Genomic DNA, 13,594 nt, shown 5'->3' with positions numbered 1-13,594 from the left:
TTTTTGCTGTACTACTTTTAGCTTTTTCCAAAGATATTTAATTTTTTAAAATTATTTTCTTACAGCCATAACTTTTTATTTTTTTTGTCGAAATAGTTATGCGACATCTCATTTTGTGCGGACAATTCTGTAGTTTCTGTTAGTAGCATTCTGGAGTACATGCGACTTTTTGATCGCTTTTTGTTTACTTTTTCTTGGAGACAGGGTGACTAAAAAAGCGCAATTCTGGCGTTCTTAATTTTTTTTCTGACGATGTTCATCGTGTGGGGTAAATAATGCATTACCTTGATAGATCGGACTTTTATGGATGTAGCGATTATTTCGATTCTTTTATTGTAAATATGGCAAAGGGGTTTTTTTAAATACTTTTATTGCCTTTTTTTTAAATCTTTTTTAAACTTAATTTTTACATTTTTTTAGTCCCCAGAGGGAACGAGAACTAATGATGCTTTGATCGCTCCTGCAGTATGATGTAATGCCATAGCATTACATCATACTATGATCGGCCAGGCATTCTATCAAGCCATGCCTCAGGCATGGCTTGATAGGCATTCTGCTAAGACAGCCCTGGGGCCTTTCAGAAGGGCCCCGGCTGCGATGACACCCGCACGGCTCCCTGCGATATCATCACAGAGCTCTGTACGGGACCCCGGAATATCGTCTGGGGGATTAAAATACCGCTATCAGAAATGACGGTGGCATTTAAAGGATTTACAGATCCGATAAGTCGCGCGGCTCATCGGGGCTGTTGCCACCGGTGTCCGCTATAAGAAACAGCCGGAACATGTGTTGTATGGAGGGAGATGGCCCTGCGATCTCCCTCCATACACACCGTGGACGTGCAGGACGTAACCTTACGTCCGTGGTTGTGAAGTGGTTAAAGGGGTTGTTCAGGGTTAAAACAAGTTGGCTGCTTTCTTCGAAAAGCAGCGTCACACCTGTCCACAGGTTGTGTGTGGTATTACGGCTCAACTCTATTGAAATGCACAGAACTGAGCCATAATGCTGATGTTAGCCGTTTAGTCGTTCACAACCCTTGGCGACCCTAAAGGCGAGCTCCCTCCATGTTTTTCGGTTTTGCACTGCTTCTTTCAGTTGGTTGATATCCATGCAGTATCCATATTAGATACAACCCATGGACACTGGGGTGCTGTTTTTGGAAGAAAGCAGTCATGATTTTCTAATCATGGACTTCCCCTTTAAGTGAATCATTAAGGGTAACCTGTGAAGGGAAATTTAAGTCTATAAAACTTCATAAATTATTGTGTTTGTCTAAGTACATTTAAAAAGTTTCTCTATTACCAGATTCCTCAGTAACTAAATGGTACTTGTGTGGAGATGCAGTGATGCCCCCATATACAGAAGACCGGCTAGTCTGATAATCTGCTCCTGGCTTCACTGATATCCTTGAGTTTCTCTTGAAGTGTTAAAGAGTGTTCTCAAGTCCAATATCAAATGTGTATCTTTGCATGCAGATCTTGTAGGAATCATTAGAACAGATGATGCCTGCTGATTCTGGCTATGAGATATTGGTTCTGCAGAACCAGATGGTGGCGCATTATGTTAATATGTGACATCTGGCATCAGGAACACTAAATGCAACATGTTTTAAAGTAAACATTACATTGCAATGTTTTAGTTTAAAATATAGTTAAAACAACGTGTTTCTTGGAAATATGTGATGCTTACTTCATTTGTAGAGTAACTGCACCTAAAAAACTACAAGTGACATCAGGAAGATGAACTGTCTCTACCACACCACCACCATACATTCCTCACTAACCCCAATTGGGGGAAGGTATAGGAATGTTTTTACTCTACTTCATTCCTTGCTTCAGACAGCAAAAAGGCTAGTTATACCCCTGTTTATAACTAGTCTAAACAGTCTATGAACAAAATATCTCAGCAGGGAAACCTGATAGGTCATATGACCAACGGCCATTTTGAATGCCACCATCTTGGTTTTCCCTTTTTCCGCAGCTTGTACACAAAATTGGATCACTGTCTGCTAAACCATTTTCATTCTATATGGGTGTTTCCACACTTTTGAAATGCCCTGTATATCACCTTAAGGTGATAGTAAAATTGCATGCAGCCTCTGTGAGAGAAATACATAATGACAGCACAAATCTCTCATTGTATCATAGACGGTATCTATCAGTCAAGAGCGTTGCTTGTTCTTTCTATGTCAGGTACCCTCTAACTCAAATTAATAACATCAAAGTATCCCTATATTTATCATCATGCACTTTGCACATTAGATCAGTGTAAGTTTTCCCTTAAACACCACCTTCTCTAGTAGACTATTTAAAGAAAATATATCTTATTGTTCTCTGTCGCCAACATATGCCAGAAGTCTCATTCACACATGTACAATCTGAATCTTTCTAATGCAGATTTGCCCCATAATCCACAGCAGAAATCCCGGGTGAGCCTCAGGTTCTTGCCATAAATTTTCACTTTAAATGCCACAGATCTGCATGAGGATTTAACTCCATTCAATGCAGAAATCTGTGTGCCGTCACCATATGTGGTTTATGTGTGAGTTTCACAGCAAGAATGGACATGTCAATTATTTTTCAATTGCGTGGATTTCAAAATGAACATGTTCAAGATCCCACGTAAACTAGGCCTATGGCCAGCTGCACACGGGCGATCTGGATTCCGCATGCGGAATCTGGCTCAGACCGCAACCAGCGACCCTGCATACCTGTCATTTTCTGTAATGCGGATAACTGTGGGTGCCTGCCGTGAGTCATACACCGTACAGATTTTTTTTGAATGTTTGTTTTTCCCACACCGTCGCTAGTCAATGACACGGGTACCCATGGCCCATCCGCAATGGGAATTGTGGATAGGCCACGGGTCAGAAGGCTTCAGTTGACTTCAATGCCATCCATGCTGAGTCTGCAGCAAAATAGAGCATGCTGCGATTTTTTCCTCTGCTTGCAGAAATCGCAGTTTGTTTACACAAGTGTGCAGGAAAAAGCGATTTTTACATAACTTCAATGCATGCTATTTTCTTCAGATCCTCCGTGCGGAAGCCGGCCATGAATTCCGCAAAGCAAATCCACCTGTGTGCTATGGGACTTAAAGGGGTTGTTCCGCGATGACAAGTTAAGTTAATCACTTCTGTATGGCCATATACATGCACTTTGTAATATACATCGTGCATGAAATATGTGCCATACAGAAGTTATATACTCCCCTTCCCTGCGCTGGCGTCCCCGTCTCCATGGTGCCGTCTAATTTCAGCGTCTAATCGCCCGATTAGACCCGCTTGCGCAGAAGGGTCTTCTCCCTTCTGGTCGGTCCAGGCACGAGCGGCGTTCTGGCTCCACCCCCTTCTACGCGTCATCGAGTAGCTCCGCCCCGTCAAGTGTGCCGATTCCAGCCAATCAGAAGGCTGGAATCGGCAATGGACCGCACAGAGCCCACGGTGCACCATGGGAGAAGACCCGAGGTGCATCGTGGGTGAAGATCCCGGCGGCCATCTTGGAGGAAAAGAAGGAAGAAGTTGCAGAGAGGGGATTCGGGTAAGTAAAAATTTTTTTATAATTTCAACACATCCCTTGGGTTTGTCCTGCGCTGAACGGGGGGGCCTATGCAAAAAAAAAAAAAACCCGTTTCGGCGCGGGACAACCCCTTTAGGCCTTAGTCACACGGGCGCATCGGCACCCGTACACCGGCGCCGATGCGCCCGTCTGACTGTCAGTGAGAAGACGGACGTACCTGCAGACGGCCGTCTCTCTGCAGCGCTGGAGGAAAGAACATGTGACCGGCTCCATTGCCGGTCACGTGTTCTTTCCTCCAGCGCTTCAGAGAGACGGCCACCCCCCCCCCATCACAGCGGCAGCCCCTCCGGCCTAGCGCTAGTTCCCCCATCACAGCGGCAGCCCCCCCGGCGCAGCGACAGCCCCCCCGGCCTAGCGCTAGTTCCCCCATCACAGCGGCAGCCCCCCCCCGGCCTAGCGCTAGTTCCCCCATCACAGCGGCAGCCCCCCCCCCGGCGCAGCGACAGCCCCCCCGGCGCAGAGAAAGCCCCCCCCCGGCGCAGCCCGGCGCAGCGGCAGCCCCCCCCGGCCCATCACTTACCAGGACAGCTGGACGGCGGGACAGCTGGGCGGCTTCTCCGGACAGCTCGGCAGCTCTGCACCTTCCTCTAACAGAGGAAGGTACAGAATGGCCGCTCCAGCGCGCTCCCGAGCAGTGACAGCTCGTCTGCGCATGCGCAGAAGAGCTGTAGCGGGGAGCACACTGAAGCGGCTCGTGCTGAGAGGAGAAGACCGGACTGCGCAAGCGCGTCTGAAAAAGCAAGCTGCCGGAGAATTTAGACGGAACCATGGAGACGAGGACGCTAGCAACGGAGCAGGTAAGTGGAATAACTTCTGTATGGCTCATATTTAATGCACGATGTACATTACAAAGTGCATTAATATGGCCATACAGAACTGTATAACCCCACTTTGTTTCGCGAGACCACCCCTTTAAGGACCAGACACTTTTTAGGGATTTTACCCATGTGGTGGTTTTACTGCCCTATTTTTTCCTTTAGCTTTCAAAATTATTTTTGCTGCGTTTGTTGCTGTGACATATGGGGCGATTTTTAAATATCTTTTTCACTGACTTTTTTCCGTTTTTTTTTTTTGATTTGTTTTGTTTTACTGGGGGTAAAAAGCTTAAAAAAATAATTTTTTTTAACATTCCTAGTTATTTTTTTTAAATTAGTATATTTACGCTAAAATAAAGTATCATTTTGTTTCGGACGTTTTAATATATACTATATATGGTTTTGGATTACAGGGTGCTTATAGTGACGGTTTTGGGTTATTTTCTTTCTTATGTATATATTGTTTTATTCTGTAATTTTGTCTTACTGATATATGTAATTATGTTTTTTACTATCTATGCCTCCCATGACGTCATGTAAGACCTCTGGGGGACATGCACATGTTTGTTTTTTCTTTTATTTGACACTTTCCCACTGTAGCTGGGGCATCCATAGGAGTAATCACTGGTAGAGCTTGTCAGGGTCTAGTACGAACCTGCAGCTCTGCTGTAGCAGGGAATCCCGGCGGCCACATGACCCCCGGGCTCTCATAGTTAAAAGTTACTCTTCCACTTTCACTTTTCAGTACACAGTGCTCAATGAGCATTGTGTTAAAAAACCCTCCTGCCTTCTCCTCCCGGTTATCAGCTGTCACTAACAGCTGACAATCCATCCTGTCTCTGATTGATTGCAGGGAAGGAGGCTTAAAGCCTTGCCGTAATTTTACTTTTGGCTGGGCTTTAAGCCCGGGATGAGGCGCCATAAATTTACTGTGCCTGGTCCTAAATGGGTTAAAGATAAATTTTAAGTATTTACAATAGCTTAAGGCTTGCGCCCGTGTGTAGTAAAAGAAAATGAATACAACATATATGTTTTGATTTTTTTCACTATGGGGAAGTCTATATATCTAAGTAATATATGCAAATGTTTCCAATCCAACACATATGTACACTGCCTCATAGAAAATGTGACACCATGAAATTTTCTTTTCGTTGCAGCATTGTGCAATTTTCAGTGCATCTTCGGACAAACAAGTTATGCAAATTGATGCAGTTTCGGGCCAGCTACATGATATATAGACATGATAAAAAGAGAAAGCTAGTTGGTGAAACTAACTTTTGAGACACTATCATAAACAGAAAAAGATATATGTCATTGTTTTTTGTGTCTGGTTAAAAAGTAAAGGGCCACTTCAGCGAAAACATATTTTTTTCATCCCTGCACCCCTCACCTCATTATCTATCACACTCTAGAGTTCTCCTATGTATATTGCACTCACTTCCATGCAGTGCAGCCTCTGTCTTGATATTTGTTAGACACCACCTTGATGTTTAGATTTCTCCCTGCTTTCTCGGTATGTTAGGAATTCCATAATGCATCAGCATCAATAGCAGATCAACTTTAGTATACATCAAGGGCATTAATGGCACGCCATGTTCATGTGGTGCAGCCCCAATACAGCATCCATCAGTAAGCATGCTTTGCAAGATACACGGGTGATTCCTTAGCCAACACAATCCTCGGATTTCTTTCCAACTGACAATCTGTGGGGCACATTTGAACATCGAGTGAACGCTTTCCCAAAGCCTCGCAATGAAGATGATCTCTAGACTGTGGTCAATATCACATGGTCTTCACTACCCAAGCACGGTTCTAAAGCACTTATTGAATTGATGCCATGTTGCATTATCGACTGTGTCACCGAATATGGTGGCCCCACTACTTACTAATCATCCTGTCTATTGGGCCACAAGAGACGTGTAGCTGTTTGAAATCAGAAATGATTGTTCAGAACTTAATTCTCTATTTGTATGTTGCGCTTGGTCTCATTTTGGGTGTTTCTCCATTGTGTGGCATTTTCTCTTTGAGGCAACGTATTTTTTACATTTACATTAAAATACAATTTCACCAAAATATGAACAATTCATTTTTAGTCATACATATAAACATACGCATTTTTCTAAAGATTTCTGACATTTATTTGGTACTTTAGGCAACCTTTTTCTTTTTTCACATAACAAAATATGTACCTTGTTAAGTGTGGCGTGCACTGGGCCACTACTGGCAGCAGCTTGTGCACCACCACTTTCGGGAAGCAACACACCCTTACCAATGCTGCCTTCTTTTGGTACATTGGTTAAATTCAACAGTGTTTTACTACTATGGCTACTACCACTACAAACATACTACTACTACTAGGTTTTCTTTTGTCTTGCAGTCTGTCCAGGGTACTGGTTTGGCTTTCATTGCTTTTACTGAAGCCATGACACATTTTCCTGCATCCCCTTTTTGGTCTGTGATGTTTTTCCTCATGTTGGTAAACTTGGGGCTTGGCAGCATGTTTGGGACCATCGAAGGAATCACCACACCTTTAGTTGATACATTTAAAGTACGTAAGGAACCACTTACTGGTAAGTCAAAATTATAAACACCTTTCTCTTTTGCTCTACGAATACATAAGAAAAATGGTACTTAGCTTATTAACAATCCCATTTACACTTTGGCTGGTGCCAGGTCATAAAGAGAAATTCATTGGCCCCATAGCAAAGTCAGGAATACCCTATCTTCCTCACAATTTTTTACGGTAGCAATGGCTACTTTTTAGAGATGAGCAAGCACGCTCGGTAAAGGCAGATACTTGAGCGAGCATCGCTCTTCTCGAGTATCTGCAAATGCGGGGGAGAGATATCTCGAGAAGAGCGATGGTCGCTCGAGTATCTGCCTTTACTGAGCGTGCTCACTCATCTCTACTACTTTTACTTGTGCTGTAACCAAGTGATGGATAGTAGTATAATATATAATAAATGTTTGAGACAAGAATCTACATAGTAAAAATAGACAACAGAAAATCACCACCATATTTTCTTCTCACAAGAAAAAAAAAATATTCCTGCACCTCTATGAACTCCTCAGTCTCTATGTCCCATAGTAGATGCTCAAAAGGTAAACCATATAGTAATATTTTAACAGCAAGAGAGAGTAGCATAGCCATAGAACATGCTGAGGTTGCATTTGTACACGGGCCATGTTGCCTGAGGGGGCCTAGTGACCCTTCTGCCATATAAGAAGAAGCAAGTATTATAAATGCTACATAGCAGGAGGGGGCCCTGTTACAGATTTTGCATTAGGACCCAAGAGCTTCAAGTTACACCTCTGCCATAATAGATACGTACCAGAATTTATAGGCTGTGTTTGACAACCTCAACTACAGATGCGGCAAAGTTTACATTGACTCGTAAAACTTTAAGATAACTTTCTGTGACAGTTTGCTCACATTTTAATAGCTTTTCAATGGCTTTTCTCATGTTAAGAGAGAAAGTAGCTTTTCAATGGGTTAAGATAAGATAGCTTGTTACAGAAATTTATCACAGCCAAGTTAAACATTGCTAAATCTGTGCCATGCCACGAGAATTATAATACAGTAAAGATCACAATGGAAACTCTAGATACGAATACAACTTTTTTACCATGCAAGTATCCAAAAAAAAAAAAGACAGACATGAACACATCCTCCCTTTCATAGTTGTAATGAGGCCAGTAATATACTGCAGTAATCAAACTGCAAATTAGGGTTCTTATTATGGTTGTAATGTGCTTTTACTGAAGTCATTTTAGATGACAGTGCAAACTTAAGCAGAGTCTTAAAAATGCATCAGTTTATCACAGTAACTCTGCTGAATGATAAGTCTGTCAAATTTTAAGACATCGTTCTTTAACTTTGTACCATCTGTTAGTTGCCATAGTTAATTGTGACAAAAGTAGTTAACCCCTCAATGCTCCATGACATACAGTTATGTCATGGAGGTATAAGGTTTGTATGGAGAGGGATTGGGAGCCGATTCTGCTCCAAACAATGTGGGTGCTGGCTATTTCTTACAACTGACACCCACCTGCAGCAGTCGTGACCAGCGCTCATGCTGATTGTGGCTGTTAACCCTTCAAGTGTTGCCGTCCATCCTGATAGTGGCATTTAAATGCCCTGATCGGAATTCGGGATTCTGAACCTCCCCCTTGATGAGATTGCAGGGTGCTGTTCGGTTGCTATGGCAGCTATTAGCCTTCCAAAGGCTCCCAGAGCTGCCATTGAAGATTGCCTATCAAGCCATGCCTGTGGTGTCTCTCCTGACCCAATTATTTCAATAATCACTCAACACTAGAAATAAGAGGTCATTACCAGTTTCCAGCCCCCAGATGTGAACATGAATGTTCCTGTTTACTGGCAGCAAGTAGATGTTATAAAAGTGGTGAGAAATAAAGCACAAATTATATGAGAAATTTGCACAACTTTTTATCATATAATTAAGCTGTATCTACATAAAACTGTAAATCCTTTTAAAGGAAATCTGCTGGCTACTTTGCATGCAACAAGCTAAGTTTATGGGCTCCAAGTAGGTGACCTGCTGAGTCAGAAGATGTAGGTTTTATACTTCCCTTCCCTGCCGTTCTCTAAGTGTCAGCTATCAAACCCGCTGCTGAATGCTTCTGGGGACCACATAGCCACATGCACAGAATGAGAGGATTGCGTAGGTGCGCATAGTCTGCAGAATGCATAGCAGTGGCAGGTTTAAGAGCCGACAACAAGGGAATAGCAGGGAAGGTAAGTAAAAAACGTATATCCCCAGACTCAGCAGGTCAGCTACTTTGAACCCATAAGTTTAGCTTACAATGCTCAAAGTCGCTGACAGAGTCTCCTTAGTACCCACTGTGTATCTTATCTGTATATAGAGTAGTACAGCATTGCACATTCCATTTATATGGCTGTTTTCTGTGTATAATATTTATTCATGGGTGTATTTTGTTTTTTTGCCATTAGTTGGATGTTGTCTGCTTGCATTCTGCATTGGCTTACTCTTTGTGCAGAGATCAGGAAATTATTTTGTTACTATGTTTGATGACTACTCTGCAACATTACCGCTTCTTGTTGTGGTCATCCTGGAGAATGTCACTATCTCTTGGATATACGGGATTGACAAGTAAGTTGTCATTTTTCTGCATCAATGCTTCTAGGGAAGAATACCCCTCTAATATGACATCCAAAAGTGAGTGGCAGATTTTTTTTGTCAGATTGATATGGAATTAGAGATGAGCGAGCACGCTCGGTAAGGTCAGTTACTTGAGTGAGCATCGCTCTTCTCGAGTAACTGCCTTCTCGTCCGAGCGTGCTCAGGGGGGCAGCGGGGGAGAGTGGAGGGGAGCGGGGGGAGAGTGAGAGAGATCTCTCTCTCTCCCCTCTCTCCCCCCCCCCCGCTACCCTCCGCCGTCCCGCGCTCACCCCCGCCACCCCCCCAAGCATGTTTGGACGAGAAGGCAGTTACTCGAGAAGAGCGATGCTCACTCGAGTATCTGACCTTACCGAGCATGCTTGCTCATCTCTATATGGAATTTAACCGAAAAAGCTTTGTATGTCTCTGTGTAAAATTGGCGGTATAATATGTCCCATAGGCTTCTATGTCTGTGACATTATGGGTCCATAAAACGCAAAGATCGTATGGAACTGTAATATGGAAATAGGCACAAAGTCTCAAAGGGGCTCTCCCGCTTTTGGCTATTGAAGTAAATAGGATTTAGCATTCATTACAAACCGAGGCCACTGCGATGTGTATGGAGCTGTCTGCTCCCGACAGCAAGACAGCTCCATACACACAGTGAGCGGCTCAAGGGAGCAGCTGATAACTGGGGGTTCCAAGTGGGGGAGGATAGGTCATCAATAGCCAGATGTTGGACAACCCCTTAAAGTTTTTTTTCTTGTAAAAACAATCAGCCTTATTATAATCTGTCACCAATCAATTTCTATTTCCAGTATTTAGTATTATAATCAATATGTGAATCTGTGTTTTCCTTTTAGATTTATGGATGACTTAAAGGACATGCTTGGATTCACCCCCTACAAATATTACTATTATATGTGGAAATACATCTCTCCTGTACTGTTAACTATTTTGCTAATAGCAAGTATTGTTCAAATGGGCTTTACTCCACCTGGTTACTATGCATGGATTGCTGAAAAGGTGAGTAATGGGAATAATTAATTACATAATTAAAAAATTACAGAGCATTCAAAAGGTTTTTGTCACTTTGCACTATTGATGACCTATCATCAAGATAGATCATCAATATCAGATCGGCAGAGAACCACCACTTGAGATCCCCACCAATCAGCTGATTCCCAGGACCGCTGTCACTATGGACAGTGCTGGAAGCAGAAAGTGCTGACCATAGAACAGCGGCCCGAGTTGGTATTGCAGGCACAGAACCCATTGACTTCAACAGGAGCAACGCTTGCAATATCAAGCTAGGCTGCTGCGCTATGGTCAGTCTCCTTCCTGCACTCTCCGTAGTAACAGCAGTGGCGGGAATCAGCTGATTAGCGGGGGTTTCGAGCAGCAGATCCCCACCAATCTGCTATTGGTGACCTATCCTGTAATTACAAATATCTATGTAGCATATGCACATTTGTATTTGTGGAAATGTCTCTTTTCACTAGCCCCCTGAGACCAGTGTTCCAGGACAAATTTGGGTTGATAGGTATCCACAAATACTCATGGGTATTGTAGCAATTTGCAACATCTCACCACTTAAACAATTATTTACTGCTGCCTAATGCCAACATCAAACACCAGCATTTTCTATGTTATAGTTTGATTTTAATACCTTTTCATCAGCTATCTTAGTTTGCATGAAATTGAGTTGAGATGATCCTTTACATTCGTTTTCAGACAATGAACTATGCCAATAGCCATTCCATTCTGGACTTTTATATTCTGTTTTTCTCTCTTTAGGCTACTGAAGAGCGTCTAGATTATCCACCCTGGGGACTTTTTGTATGTGTGTTCCTCATAGTACTCGCTTTACTGCCCGTTCCACTAGTGTTTATAGTTCGATTCTTTAATCTCATTGATGATAGCAGTGGGAGCCTGGCTTCAGTCTCTTATAAAAGAGGGCGTATTATAAAGGAAATGTCCAATCCTGAAGAGGATGACGCTAGTCTGATCCATGAGAAGATTCAAAGTGAAATGCCATCTCCAAATATTGGAAATAGCATCTACAGGAAGCAAAGTGGATCTCCAACTCTAAAAGTCGATACTGCCCCCAATGGACGCTATGGCATTGGGTACCTAATGGCAGATATGCCAGACATGCCTGAATCAGACTTGTAAATGAAATGGCAAAATGCAACAATGCAACTTTTTCCTTCTTGGCACTGTACACTAGCTCTTCTGAAATGGAGAGATGGGCTTTAATGCTTGTGAAGCACTGATAGCTATATAATGTTCTCAGGACTGAGAACACATAGTTTGAGAGGGAGAAGGGTATTGTGGGTTGTTACCAAAAGGCATGGCACTATTGTGTTCTGGATCCGGCTTTAGCCCTTAGCACTTTCTAGGACCTTAAGTACTGTATGTGTCTTACCTCTCTGTGCCTAATATGTCCCAACATCAAGTGGCAAATCAATTACTGGCATCTGTCTTCTTTACATGCATAGAAACTACATAAATGTTAGCGTTGTATCAATACAATCAACAGTAAGGGCAACGGAAAGAAAAGTGCTGGAAATGAAATTGTCTTACCTGGGAATAAGTTGCGGGTCCCTCAACTCCCTTTAAGCCATATGAGTGGTTGGTTTGTGGGCTGCAGTATTATCATGTAGTATGGATACTTCTCAGTATTTTCTTAGTATGGAACCTTTTCTGCTGTCTTGGTCAGTTGACGCTCAGGGCTATTAAGCAACTGATCCATTTTAATGTTGTTGAACATGAAAGGTCCATTTTATATGATTTTATTTGAGCTTATTTCCAGGTATTTCTTCAGTATTATTTTCATGTCTGAATGTCAGGGTCACTAAGTGGTCACAATGTCACAGAATGTTTTTATCCTCAATTTTGAATGTTTTTTTTTTTAATGACCAAAATTGGCATTTGCCATAAAACCATTTGGCGGAGGAATGCCAAATATATAGGTCTACAATTCATCACGAATGTATTATATGGAGGATTATTAGTAGGAATATTGAAAGTTGACAAAGCTATTTGTGCCAAAATGATTCCATTTTTTTAATAAGTAGATCTGAGCACTCCTATACCAACCTGCTCCAAAGTGAATCTGTAGAATTCGCGTTCACCATTATTAAACTATGCCCACTCACTAAGGGCTCATTTGCACAGGCGTAAGCAATTTGTGGTCTGTGAAAAGCGTACTGTTTTTCAATGCGTATGTATGTGCATATTTGGTGCGTAGGTGCTGTTTTTTTACATCCGCTTTTCACGTGCGAAAAAAAAAAGCAAGATACCCGAAGTGATGACAGATTTGTAACAACCAACAGGAAACAAGGAGTAGAGTTTGATCAAAGGTATTGCACCTGAATTTTGTCCTAAAATGCAACTTTTTCTGGTCTAGTTACCATTCTCCTGATTTATGAACCTTGTACGCCTGTGTTTTAATCTGTATACCAGGTCATGCCATTTTCAGTCTAAATTTGTGGGGGTGGTGGGATAGGAGGGGGGATAGTTTTGGTGGTACAGCACTTAAGAACTGATTTATAACATGCAACTTTTTGAAAAGCCGCATAAAACGTCGCACAGCTACTCCGATGCCAAGAAGGCGTCTTTTCAGCACAAACTTTTACACTACAGAGAAAGAAGGTATTTTCACATAATTTAACATACTGTGTACAACATTTTAAAGAATTAGCCACTTCTTAGGCATAAGCATAGCCAAAAAGTCTCAAAACAAATACAACAAAACTGAGTATATGATTAATCTCCCCCTAGGTGTGCAAAAAACCCTGCAGTGAATACAAATGCTAATGTATATTCACTGCAAGGTTTTTTTATGCATAGACTTTAATGGGTGATTTTGGTCCATGAATACGGTCCAAAATAGGACATTCTATGATTTTTTTATGTGCAACATTGGTCCTTGTAAAAAACACGTCTGAATATGCCAATTTAATTCAATGGGTCCATATTCTGTTCGTATTCAGTCAATAAAAAATATGGACAAAATACGGACTGAATCCAGACAGAAAATAGGCCTGTGTGAGTGGAT

General features: G+C 42.2%; 1 protein-coding gene across 1 annotated transcript in view; it reads left to right on the top strand.

The window, feature by feature from the left end:
* The window catches only part of SLC6A15 (solute carrier family 6 member 15), a 52,369-nt gene extending 39,992 nt beyond the window's left edge, over positions 1-12,377 (top strand). The window contains exons 9-12 of the mRNA XM_066589859.1: positions 6,768-6,960; positions 9,363-9,522; positions 10,395-10,557; positions 11,329-12,377. Of these exons, the coding sequence (XP_066445956.1) occupies positions 6,768-6,960; positions 9,363-9,522; positions 10,395-10,557; positions 11,329-11,706 (894 nt within the window). The 3' untranslated portion in view covers positions 11,707-12,377. The remainder of the gene's footprint in view (positions 1-6,767; positions 6,961-9,362; positions 9,523-10,394; positions 10,558-11,328) is intronic.
* Positions 12,378-13,594: the final 1,217 nt, after the last annotated feature.

Source organism: Eleutherodactylus coqui, chromosome 2, assembly GCF_035609145.1.
Source record: "Eleutherodactylus coqui strain aEleCoq1 chromosome 2, aEleCoq1.hap1, whole genome shotgun sequence".
Taxonomy (NCBI): Eukaryota; Metazoa; Chordata; class Amphibia; order Anura; family Eleutherodactylidae; genus Eleutherodactylus; species Eleutherodactylus coqui.
Note: the sequence above shows the minus strand (reverse complement) of the source record. Positions and strands in the feature narration are given on the sequence as shown.